General features: G+C 38.1%; 1 protein-coding gene across 5 annotated transcripts in view; it reads left to right on the top strand.

The window, feature by feature from the left end:
• The window catches only part of LOC128702205 (mitochondrial glutamate carrier 1), a 205336-nt gene that overhangs the window by 21127 nt on the left and 170775 nt on the right, over positions 1-13434 (top strand). For 4 of the 5 annotated variants that reach the window (XM_070098002.1, XM_070098003.1, XM_070098005.1 and 1 more), the window contains exon 2: positions 7048-7099. The exons of the other annotated variant lie outside the window; for it this stretch is intronic. In XM_070098002.1, the coding sequence (XP_069954103.1) occupies positions 7077-7099 (23 nt within the window). In that variant the 5' untranslated portion in view covers positions 7048-7076. The remainder of the gene's footprint in view (positions 1-7047; positions 7100-13434) is intronic. 5 annotated transcript variants of the gene reach the window in all.

The following is a 13434-nucleotide window of genomic DNA, read 5'->3' as shown; positions in this document are numbered from 1 at the left end:
TGTATTTTCGTATAGTATTTATCTTTGTATTCGCGTTTTCATGGTCTTAGGTGATAAAATGGAAAACATATTACAGAAATAGAGATGATTTTCATTACTTTTACGATGAAAACGACCTTCAAACTGAGCTCAAAGTAGCAGAAATGTTCGATTTTTACCAATGTTCAAGAGTACATAAATCACACCACACGTCCAATACACGTCAACTGGGGAGTCTAATATTCTTTCACTAGTGCACTGATATTATTTATACCATTTTTACAATAATGCAGTCGTCTGCATAACAGTAAATTTTGTATTTTTTTGTATGAATAAAAAATCAAAATAGAAAGCAATAATAATATAAGAGGGGCCTAGAGATGTGACTAATGAACAGAGCATATGTTATTTTAGTGCCACGAATGTCTACCTTGTTTATTCTGGACCCTATTTTGAAATTGGCATCTTTTTTATTTTGCGTGAAATTGGCCAAATTGCCAATTTCTGACCACCATATTGGGTAGTCCAAATTAGTAAATGGGAGGTTTCTTGTACTCAGCTGATAGATAAAATGGAGTTCTAAAGAAATAGCTATGAGTTTGGTCAACTGGAACAATGGAATTGGCTGAAAATTGGGCTCAAAGTCGGCGAAATCCCCGATACGCATATGTCGCCGAGACCGCTAACTTCGCGGGAGCATAATTCCACGAGTTTTCGACCAAATTTCGAACTTTTGGTGTCATTACCATCGGAAAAAGATTCTCTATCATTTCATAAGAAAAAATAATTTTTTTTTTTTTCAAAAATTGAGCGACATAGAATGACAGTTTCAGAGAGGGGCCTGAAACAGTCAAAGGGTTAATTCGTTCCATGACCCAGCTTGTAACTCAATTTGCTCGTATATCAAATAAATTTTCCTTGTTAAATTTAAATGAAATGCCATTAATCCGTTCCAGTGGAATTCCTTGCTCTTGGGAGGCAGGAGAAAATACTACTTCAATATAACTCTTCAATATCAACACTACACCTTATTTATCTATCACAGTTGATCTGATACGACATAGTAAACAATATAAATAACATAGAAACATGAATGAATAAAATGTGTCATTACGTGACGAGTAGTGGCGGCCACTCCCAAGCTAAAATTAATTATTGCTCTGGCCATATCTTCCCATTCTTGCCCTTCTGAGGTCTTATTATAAGAGAAAATGGAGTGTTTGTGATGCTAACTGCACTAAATAACTAGTTTCATAAGGAAAACGCTGAAACAAAAGCGATTTTCTCAGAATTTTTTTTTTTTCCCGAGTCAGGAGACCGGCCTAAGTTTTGGGTGAATATCTCAGAAGTAAACCATTGTAAATGCTTTGTGCCTTCTCTGTGAGAAGGCACGAGGCACGAAGTGCATACTACACTTGTACTGCCTTGCAAAGTCGACTACAGCACACCTCGCTCGTGTTTTTCTGGGATTTCATGCTTTAATTCAATGGACATCATCATCTCAGCACTGCCCTGTGCACTAACTTTCTTAGGACCCATCGTTAGAAAAAAGAAATTTGGCAAAATAACTGCACAAAATGCAAGCACAACACAAGAGAGATGCTTCCATGGTGAGGTAACCATGTGCACTGTTGTGGCGTTCGTGGCGCCAACTAGTGGCGGCATATCTGAAGCTTGCTCATAACTTGGATTTTGGCTTGCAATTCAAAGCAAAAAAATCAACCAAGCAATGGCTTGTAACTCTGAAAACTTATAAGTTGGGGCACTCGTAAGTCAAGGTACCACTGTACTATAATGGTAGTTGGTTTGTGTCACCCATCTTTGATATTGTTTTAATGTCACCCTTGCACCAGTTGTAACATATCTGGTATTTTTTGAATGTGTATACAGTAGTGTACTGTGTATTAAACAGAATAGAGGAAATCAGCTCTAATATACATTACTATTTAGGTACGCCTACTGGTCAGAGAGCCCGTCGTAAGTCCAAGTTGTCGGTAAACAAGTATGTACATACTTCATTGAGCAGAGGCTGTATTACTGTTTGAATGATTAATTGTAATATTGTTTTTATTATGTGCAACTTCAAGATTATTATATTTACAAACCTCCACCTTGACTACTGTGCATTAGTATTAAGATAAAATGAAGATTTATTATAACGTTAACCACTCTTATCTTGTCTAGACTTAAGTAGTTATTATGTATAGGATTAGTCTGCCCAAAATGCCCTGGCATGATAGTGACTTTCTTTGTACTTAACAAATCAAAATTGTAATTGCACATTGTAACCTTTGCAAAAAAATAAAATCTTTATTCTTTATTCTTTTATCATATGTGAGCAGAATCCGAGTCCTTTTCAGTTGTGAGCCCAGTGCTTTTACGTAATTGTTGAAACATCCTTAATGAAATTTATACATTATCATTTACTCCGAAAGTATTGCAAGGAAACTCATTAATTCTTAAACCGTCCAAACGTAGATCTACGTTTACATGCGTAGTGCTCCAACCTTTATTTTATCTATGTTCGGAGCGCTTGTCAACAAGATCTGTGTTTGGACAGTTTAAGGGTTAACTGATTCTTATTTACATTTTTTTGCTTAATGTCATTTCCGATACACTCTTCAAGGCAAATATGGTAATACTAGTACAGGCATCTTGATCCAGGGAATTGCAAAAAAAAAAAAATTCCTCAGATGAAGAATAAAGACTTTATTTCTTTGCAAAAGTTACAATGTATAATTACAATTTTGATTTGTTATGTACAAAGAAAGTCACTATCATGCCGGGGCATTTCAGGCAGACTAATCCAAGTACAGTGGACCCCCGCATAGCGAACTTAATCCGTGCAAGAGGGCTGGCCGTTATGCGAAATGTTCGCTATGCGAATTAATTTTCCCCATAAGAAATAATGGAAATAAAATTAATCCGTGCAAGACACCCAAAAGTATGAAAAAAAATTTTTTTTACCACAAAAAAATGTTAATTTTAGTACACACAAACTGAAAAAGGCATGCACAATTACATGACACTTACTTTTATTGAAGATCTGGTGATGATTGATGGGATGGGAGGAGGGGAGAGAGAGTGTTAGTGTTTAGAAGGGGAATCCCCTTCCATTAGGACTTGAGGTAAGCCTGTCTTTCATAGGCTTATGTCCTGGGAGTGCCTTTTCCTCCTGAGTAATGTAGGTCCTGCTTGGCATTTTCTTCCAGAACAGGCCTGTTTCATCACAATTAAACACTTGTTCAGGTTCCAGTCCTTCAGTTTCTATGTACTCCTTGAATTCATGCACATATTTTTCAGCCGCTTTGTGGTCCGAACTGGCAGCCTCACCATGCCGTATCACACTATGGATGCCACTACGCTTCTTAAATCTCTCAAACCAACCTTTGCTGGCCTTAAATTCACTCACATCATCACTAGTTGCAGGCATTTTTTTAATTAAATCGTCATGCAACTTCCTAGCCTTTTCACATATGATCGCTTGAGAGACGCTATCTCCTGCTAGCTGTTTTTCATTTATCCACACCAATAAGAGTCTCTCAACATCTTCCATCACTTGCGATCTTTGTTTCGAAAACACAGTTAAACCTTTGGCAACAACAGCTTCCTTGATTGCCGTTTTCTTGCCCACAATAGAAGAGATGGTTGATTTTGGTTTCTTGTACAACCTGACCAGGTCGGTGATACGTACTCCACTTTCATACTTATCAATGATCTCTTTCTTCATTTCAATGGGTATTCTTACCCTTTGAGGTGTAGGGTTGGCACTAGAAGCTTTCTTGGGGCCCATGGTCACTTATTTTCCAGAAACAGCACCGAAAACACTGTAATAATACGAAATATTCCGAGTGTATGCTTGAATGTTACCGCGGAGGCTGGCTGGTAAACAATGGCACGGGCGGCACATGTGAGGCTGGCTGAGGGCGCACATTGGACGCGTCTCGGACGAAGGCCGCTGAGCGGGTTTTTGTCCACTATGCGGGGCAAAATTTTAGCGAACAAAGCGTCCGCTATGCGGATTGTTCGCTATGCAAGGCGTTCGCTATGCGGGGGTCCACTGTACATGTATATATAATAACTACTTAAGTCTAGACAAGATAAGAGTGGTTAAATTTTTAATAAATCTTTATTTTATCTTAACCCTTTCAGGGTCCAAGGCCCAAATCTGGAGTCACGCACCAGTGTCCAAGAATTTTCAAAAAAAAAAATTGTTATTTTTTCTTATGAAATCGTAGAGAATGTTTTTGTGAAGGTAATAAAACAAAAAGTATGAAATTTGGTGGAAAATTGACGAAATTATGCTCTCGCGAATTTTGATGTGTCAGCGATATTTACGAATTGGCGATTTTGCCGACTTTGACTCCCATTTTAGGCCAATTACATTATTCCAATCAACCAAATTCTTAGCTATTTCACTAGTATTACTTCTATTCTATCGATTGAGCACAAGAAATCGCCAAGTCAACTGTTTCAACTACAAAATAAAGTGATCGGAAATTGTTAATTTGGCCAATTTAACACAAAGTTCAAAATATTCCAATTTCAAAATAGGGTCCAGAATGAACAATGTAGGCATTCCTGGCACTAAACTAACATTTCCTCTGTTCATTAGTTATGTTTTGAGGCTTTACAAATAAATTCCATTTTGATTTTTTATTCACATAATGAATTTTTATTCACACCAAAAAATAGAAGATTTACTGTTATGCAATACTGTAATAATTATTTAAATATCATCACCATATTTGTGAATGTATATTAGACCCACCAGCTGACGTGTATTAGATGTGTGAGGTCGTTTGTTTACTCTTGAATATCGGCAAAAATTTAACATTTCCGCTACTTTGAGCTCAGTTTCAAGTCATTTCCAGTGCTAAAACCAATCAAAATCATCTCTATTTCTTTAATATGTCTTCCATTCTATCAAATGAGACCAAGAAATCGCAAATACAACTATAAAAAACATACGAAAAAACACTGCAAAGTTGCTGTTTTAATCGAAAAATCATGATATCATTTTTTTTCTCTCATTATACAGTGTGCTGCAGGATCTGTTTTATGTGGTGCACACATACCACATAGATGTATTCTCTCATATCTAGGCCCAAATGTACCACTCACAGTTTATCAGAGTGAGCTGAGCTCATGGCGTAGATCTACGGTTTGGACCCTGAACGTACAGCCGTAGATCTACGGGACGGACCCTGAAAGTGTTAATACAGTGGAACCTCAAATATCGAACTTTCTTCGGTCCAGAAGTCTGTTCGACTGCCTTTACCGAATGAATTTATTCCCATCAGGAATAATGTAAATTAGATTAGTCCATTTCAGACTCTTAAAAACACACTTATAAAAGCATTTACAAAAATACACTTACATAATTGGTTGTGTTGGGAGCAGTTCGATTTTTGAGGTTCCACTGTACTAATGTGAGATAGTCAAGGTGGAGGTTGCACATAATAAAAAAATTACGTATTAAAATTAATGGTTCAAACAGTAATATTTTATGGATTTGCAGATGTTTTAATTAACCCTTTGACTGTCGCGGCCGTATATATACGTTTGCGAGGTACCGTGTTTGACGTATATATACTCATAAATTCTAGCGGCTTCAAATCAGGCAGGAGAAAGCTAGTAGGCCCACATGTGAGAGAATGGGTCTGTGTGGTCAGTGTGCACCACATAAAAAAAATCCTGGAGCACGCAGTGCATAATGAGAAAAAAAAAAACTCCGACCGTTTTTTTTAATTAAAATGCCGACTTTGTGGTCTATTTTCGTATAGTATTTGTGGTTGTATTCTCGTTTTCTTGGTCTCATTTGATAGAATGGAAACTATATTATAGAAATGGAGGTGATTTTGATTAATTTTACTATAAAAAGAACCTGGAAATGGAGCACAAAGTACAGGAAATGTTTGATTTTTGCCGATGTTCAAAAGTGAACAAATGATGTCATTGTCCAATAAATGTCCAAATAGCCATTCTAATACGCAGTCATGAACGGGTTGATGTAATTTTTACAATTATTACAGTATTGCAGTAGTCTGCATAACAGTAAATCTTCTATTTTTTGTTTGAATAAAATTTCAAAATAAAAAGCAAGAGTAATATCACAGGGACCTGGAGACATGACTGATGAACAAAGAAAATGTTATTTTAGAGCCAGGAATGTCTGCATTGTTCATTCTGGACCTTATTTTGAAATTGTCATATTTTATAATTTTCGTGAAATTGGCCAAATTGCAAATTTCTGACCATGTTATTGGGTAGTTGAAATCGGTAAATGGGCAGTTTCTTGTACTCAATCGATAGAAAAAATAGAGTTCTGAAGAAATAGTTATGAGTTTGGTTGACTGGAATAACGGAATTAGCCGAAAATAGGGCTCAAAGTGGGCGAAATTGCCGATTTTTAAATATCGCCGAAGTCGCTAACTTCGCGAGAGCGTAATTCCGTCAGTTTTCCATCAAATTTCGTTTTTTTGGTGTCTTTACAATCGGGAAAAGATTCTCTATCATTTCATAAGAAAAAATAATTTTTTTTTTTCGAATATTTTGCGACACCAGAAGCAACTTCAGGATTTGGCCCTTCGACAGTCAAAGGGTTAATAGACTAGAGGCCATATAATATTTGAGAGAGTTGCTTCAAACTGATTAGAAGTTGTTTTGGTTGGTTTGGTTAGTATTGAGATATCAGATGATTTTTAAGCATAGCCGGTGCTGTATGACCCTTGTAGGTTCAGCGCTTCTTTTTTATTATAATAATAATTTTAAGCATAGCCCTAAATTTGTATGTAGTCAGGATCCTTTACAGGTTCAGGTAATTACTTCCTATTACTGAGATTATAGCCCCTGAGGGTTTAGCACTTCCCAGTGAATATAATATTCATGTTACAAGATAGAAATACTGAAGGACTTTTACACCTGCATCATTTACCTTAGTTGTTTTATTAGGCATTATTTTGAAATAGAAATAATGCAGCTTTTTCATTAGGATAAATTAAAATAAAAAAAATACCTATGATTTATTTGTAGTTATGACAGTTTTTTTTTTCTTTTAAATTTCAGGTCGACTTGCATTACCATCAATCACTAGAATGGGAGACCAACCAAAATTTAAGTGAGTTTTACTTTTCCTTGTGTGATATATGCATTAACTTTAAAAGTTAACCAGAGCAGGTAAGGTTGATACAGTCTTGTATGTATACAGTATATGTATTATACTTTAATAGTAATCAATAATTATTATAGTAGTACAGTGGACCCCCGGTATTCGATGGCATCGGTATTCGATAAATCCGGTATTCGATGCATTATATCGCAAAAAATTTTCCTCGGTATTCGATTGAAAACCCGGTATTCGATACAATTCGTACGAGACCTGTCCACGTGTGGCCTGAACTTCCCCGTGTGTGCCAGTGTTTACAAGCCAGCCAGTGTGCGCGCATCTAAGGATACATTCGGTACATTCCATATTATCTATATCACTGTGTTTGGTGCTTGTTTCTGCAAAATAAGTCACCATGGGCCCCAAGAAAACTTCTAGTGCCATCCCTTAAAGAAAAAAGTCACTAATGACTTATGAAATGAAGAAAGAGATAATTGCAAAGTACGAAAGTGGTGTGTGTGTGTCGGAGCTGGTTAGGTTGTATAATAAACCCCAATCAACCATCTCTACTATAGTGACCAGGAAAACGGCAATCAAGGAAGCTGTTCTTGCAAAAGGTGCAACTGTGATTACAAAACAGCAACCGCAAGTGTTAGAAAATGTTGAGAGACTGTTACTGGTGTGGATAAATGAAAAACAGATAGCAGGAGATAGCATCTCTGAAGCGGTCATTTGTGAAAAGGCTAGGCAGTTGCATGACGATTTGGTAAAGAAATTGCCTGCAACTAGTGGTGATGTAAGTGAATTTAAGGCCAGCAAAGGTTGGTTTGAAAGATTTAAGAATCGTAGTGGCATACATAGTGTGATTAGGCATGGTGAGGCTGCCAGTTCGGACCAAAAAGCAGCTGAAAAATATGTGAAGGAATTCAAGGATTACATAGACAGTGAAGGACTGAAACCTGAACAAGTGTTTAATTGCGATGAAACAGACCTACATTACTCAGGAGGAAAAGGCACTCCCAGGACATAAGCCTATGAAAGACAGGCTTCTCATGTGTGCCAATGCTAGTGGTGATTGCAAAGTGAAGCCTTTATTGGTGTATCACTCTGAAACTCCCAGAGTGTTCAGGAAAAACAATGTCCTCAAGGCTAATTTGTGTGTGCTGTGGAGGGCAAACAGTAAGGCATGGGTCACTAGGGACTTTTTCTATGACTGGTTACACCAAGCATTTGCACCCACTGTGAAAAATTACCTAACTGAAAAGAAATTAAACCTTAAGTGCCTCCTGGCATTAGACAATGCCCCTGGTCATCCTACAGACTTGGCAGAGCGACTTTCTGGGGACTTGAGCTTCATTAAGGTCAAGTTTTTGCCTCCTAATACCACTCCTCTCCTGCAGCCCATGGACCAGCAGGTCATTTCCAACTTCAAGAAACTGTTCACAAAAGCTATGTTTCAAAAGTGCTTTATAGTGACCACAGAAACTCAACTGACTCTAAAAGAGTTTTGGAAGGATCACTTTAATATCCTCAATTGTATAAACCTTATAGGTATGGCTTGGGAGGGAGTGACTAAGAGGACCTTGAACTCTGCTTGGAAAAAACTGTGGCCAGAATGTGTAGACAAAAGGGATTTTGAAGGATTTGAGGCTAACCCTGAGAATCCTATGCCAGTTGAGGAATCCATTGTGGCATTGGGGAAGTCCTTGGGGTTGGAGGTTAGTGGGGAGGATGTGGAAGAGTTGGTGGAGGAGGACAGTGAAGAACTAACCACTGATGAGCTGATAGATCATCTTCAACAGCAAGAGGCCACACTTGAGGAAACTGCTTCGGAGGAGGGGATAGAGAAATTGAAGAAGTTGCCTACTTCAAAGATTAAGGAAATGTGTGCAATGTGGCTTAAAGTGCAAACCTTTTTTGATGACAATCACCCTAACACAGCTATTGCAAGCCATGCTGGTGACTATTACACTAACAATGTTGTGAAACACTTTAGGAATGTCATAAAGGAGCGGGAGGTACAGGCCACTATGGACAGATATGTTGTGCGACAGAAATCCAGTGACTCTCAAGCTGATCCTAGTGGCATTAAAAGAAGGGAAGTAACCCCGGAAGAGGACTTGCTACCTCAAGTCCTAATGGAAGGGGATTCCCCTTCTAAACACTAACACCTCTCCCCTCCTCCCATCCCATCAATCATCACCAGATCTTCATTAAAGGTAAGTGTCATTTATTTTATTGTTATTGTAATTATTCTATAGCATTAAACTTAATATTTCATGTAGTAAAATTTTTTTTTTCATACTTTTGGGTGTCTTGCACCGGTTAATTTGATTTCCATTATTTCTTATGAGGAAAATTGATTTGGTTTTCGATATTATCGGTATTCGATGAGCTCTCAGGAATGGATTAATATCGAATACCGATGGTCCACTCTAATAGATCTTTTGTAGTAATATGGCTATCAATTTTGAATTAATTTCTTGGGTTTAACTTTTATTGAATATTATTCTATGTAACTAATAGACACCAACATGTAGTCATAAATGCCACTGCCTAATTCAATTCAATTAGTTATCATCTTTCTCTTCTGTATTAAATGACTTACTGACTGTCACCCAGAATCATAAGCCAGTACCGGTACATTTTGCCGATAACATAATCTATGTCTTATACTCTTGACTTTCTGGCTTTAAACACCTGGATGGTAAATAAAATTTCCCCTAAATACAAGAAAAACTTTCCATGTAACTTTTGGGAATAAACCATTGTCACTGTTTGATATCAAAATTAATGGAACTAAAGTAGAGATACAGAATGAGGGTACATTCCTAAGCCTGCTCATAGATAATAATTTAATATTTAATGTTTGTATCCAGCTGATATCAAAAACAAGTAACCTCAAACCAGTTATTACACATTTCATTGTAAGAAATATTGTATACACTGTTAACTTACTATTGTGACCCTAATATATCTAATGGGGAAATAGTTATCAGTGTCGTATCATTATATATACAGTATGACTTCTTGCCATTGAGATCTTTACCGTCGTCCACAAACATGCTAACCACAAGGATTGACTGACACCTTATTTCAGTTTTACTGCTAGATGAACAAGGCTGGATGTTGGAGGCTGCCCATACATCTTGTCCACCTATGAATCTAACCTGGGTCTCTGAACACCGTATACAGTGGAACCTCGGCTTACGAACGCCCCACCATGCGAATTTTTCAGGATATGAACCATCTTTCAGTCGATTTTTTGCTTCTGGATACGAATGAAATTTCAGGATGCGAACTTCCCCCTCAAGGGAGGTTCCTTAACCCTTTGACTGTCGCAACCCCCAATCCTGAGGTGTCTCCTGGTGTTGCAAAATTTAAAAAAAAAAAAATTATTTTATGAAATGATAGAGAATCTTTTCCTGATTGTAATGACACCAAAAAAACGAAATTTGATGGAAAACTGACGGAATTACGCACTCGCGAAGTTAGCGACCTCAGCGATATTTACAAATCGGCGATTTCGCCCACTTTGAGCCCTATTTTCGGCTAATTCCATTGTTCCAGTGGATCAAACTCATAGCTGTTTCTTTAGAACTCTATTTTTCCTATCAATTGAGTACAAGAAACAGCCCATTTACTGATTTCAACTACCCGATAACATGGTCAGAAATTTGCAATTTGGCCAATTTCACGAAAATTAAAAAATATGACAATTTCAAAATAAGGTTTGAATGAGCAATGCAGACATTCTTGGCTCTAAAATAACATTTTCTATGTTCATCAGTCATATCTCCAGGCCCCTCTGATATTACTCTTGCTTTCTATTTTGAATTTTTATTCAAACAAAAAATAGAAGATTTACTGTTATGCAGACTACTGCAATACTGTAATAACTGTATAAATAATATCAACCTATTCATGACTGCATATTAGAATGGCTAGTTGGACACTTATTGGACCATGACATCATTTGTTTACTTTTGAACATTTCCCCTACTTTTAGCTCCATTTCCAGGTTCTTTTTATAGTAAAATCAATCAAATTCACCTCTGTTCCTATAATATGTTTTCCATTCTATCAAATGAGACCAAGAAAATGAGAATACAGTGGACCCTCGCATAATGCTATTAATCTGTTCTTGAGAGCTCAACGTTAGGCAAAATTATCGTTAGGCGAATTAATTTTCCCCATAAGAAATAAGGAAATCAAATTAATCCGTGCAAGACACCCAAAAGTATGAAAAAAATTTTTTTTTACCACATGAAATATTAATTTTAATACACACAAACTGAAGAAGACATGCACAGTTACATGACACTTACCTTTATTGAAGATCTGGTGATGATTGATGGGATGGGAGGAGGGGAGAGTGTTGGTGTTAGTGTTTAGAAGGGGAATCCCCTTCCATTAGGACTTGAGGTGTTAAGTTCTTTTCCGGGGTTACTTCCCTTCTTCTTTTAATGCCACTAGGGCCAGCTTCAGAGTCACTGGACTTCTGTTGCACAACATATCTGTCCATAGAGGTCTGCACCTCTCGTTCCTTAATGACTTTCCTAAAGTGGTTAACAACATTGTCAGTGTACAGGTTGCCAACACGGCTTGCAATAGCTGTCTGAGGGTGATTTTCATCCAGAAAGGTTCGCACTAAAAGCCACTTTGCACATATTTCCTTAATCTTTGAAGTGGGCAACTTCTTCAATTTTCCTCTCCCCTCCTCCGAAGCAGTTTCCTCAGGTGTGGCCTTTTGCTGTTGAAGATGACTAACAGCTCATCAGTGGTTAGTTCTTCACTGTCCTCCTCCACCAACTCTTCCACATCCTCCCCACTAACCTCCAACCCCAAGGACTTCCCCAATGCCACAATTGATTCCTCAACTGGCATACGCCTCTCAGGGTTAGCCTCAAATCCTTCAAAATCCCTTTTGTCTACACATTCTGGCCACAGTTTCTTCCAAGCAGAGTTCAAGGTCCTCTTAGTCACTCCCTCCCAAGCCTTACCTATAAGGTTTACACAAGAGGATATTAAAGTGATCTCTACAAAACTCTCTTAAAGTCAGTTGAGTTTCTGAGGTCACTACAAAGCACCTTTCAAACAGAGCTTTTGTGTACAGTTCTTTGAAGTTTGCAGTGACCTGCTGGTCCATGGGCTGCAGGAGAGGAGTGGTATTAGGAGGCAAAAATTTGACCTTAATGAAGCTCATGTCCCCACAAAGTTACTCTGCCAAGTCTGTAGGATGACCAGGGGCATTGTCTAACACCAGGAGGCACTTAAGGTCTAATTTCTTTTCAATTAGGTAATTTTTCACAGTGGGGGCAAATGCATGGTGTAACCAGTCATAGAAAAAGTTCCTAGTGACCCATGCCTTACTGTTTGCCCTCCACAGCACACACAAATTAGCCTTGAGGATATTCTTTTGCCTGAACGCTCTGGGAGTTTCGGAGTGATACACCAATAAAGGCTTCACTTTGCAATCACCACTAGCATTGGCACACATTAACATTGTAAGCCTGTCTTTCATAGGCTTATGTCCTGGGAGTGCCTTTTTCTCCTGAGTAATGTAGGTCCTGCTTGGCATTTTCTTCCAAAACAGGCCTGTTTCGTCACAGTTAAACACTTGTTTAGGTTTCAGTCCTTCACTGTCTATGTACTCCTTGAATTCATGCACATACTTTTCAGCTGCTTTGTGGTCCGAACTGGCAGCCTCACCATGCCTTATCACACTATGTATGCCACTACGCTTCTTAAATCTCTCAAACCAACCTTTGCTGGCCTTAAATTCACTCACATCATCACTAGTTGCAGGCATTTTTCCAATTAAATCCTCATGCAACTTCCTAGCCTTTTCACTTATGATCGCTTGAGAGATGCTATCTCCTGCTATCTGTTTTTCATTTATCCACACCAATAACAGCTCTCAACATCTTCTATCACTTGCGATCTCTGTTTTGAAAACAAAGTTGCACCTTTGGCAAGAACAGCTTCCTTGATTGCCGTTTTCTTGGACACAATAGTAGCGGTGGTTGATTGGGGTTTACTATACAACCTGGCCAGCTCGGAGACATGCACTCCACTTTCATACTTAGCAGTGATCTCTTTCTTCATATCCATAGTAATTCTCACCCTTATTCCTGTAGGGTTGGCACTAGAAGCTTTCTTGGGGCCTATGGTCACTTATTTTGCAGGTGAAATCACTAAAAATGCTGTAATAATATGAAATGTTCCGATTGTATGCTTGGATGTTACCGCGGAGGCTGGCTTGTAAACAATGCCACCGGCGGAACAAGTGAGGCTGGCTCAGGCCGCACATGGACGCGTCTCGGACGAATCGTGTTGAGCGAGTT

The sequence above is a fragment of the Cherax quadricarinatus genome, chromosome 60 (assembly GCF_038502225.1).
Source record: "Cherax quadricarinatus isolate ZL_2023a chromosome 60, ASM3850222v1, whole genome shotgun sequence".
NCBI lineage: Eukaryota > Metazoa > Arthropoda > Malacostraca > Decapoda > Parastacidae > Cherax > Cherax quadricarinatus.
The sequence above is the reverse complement of the archived record's forward strand: the minus strand, read 5'-3'. Positions and strand labels throughout refer to the sequence as shown.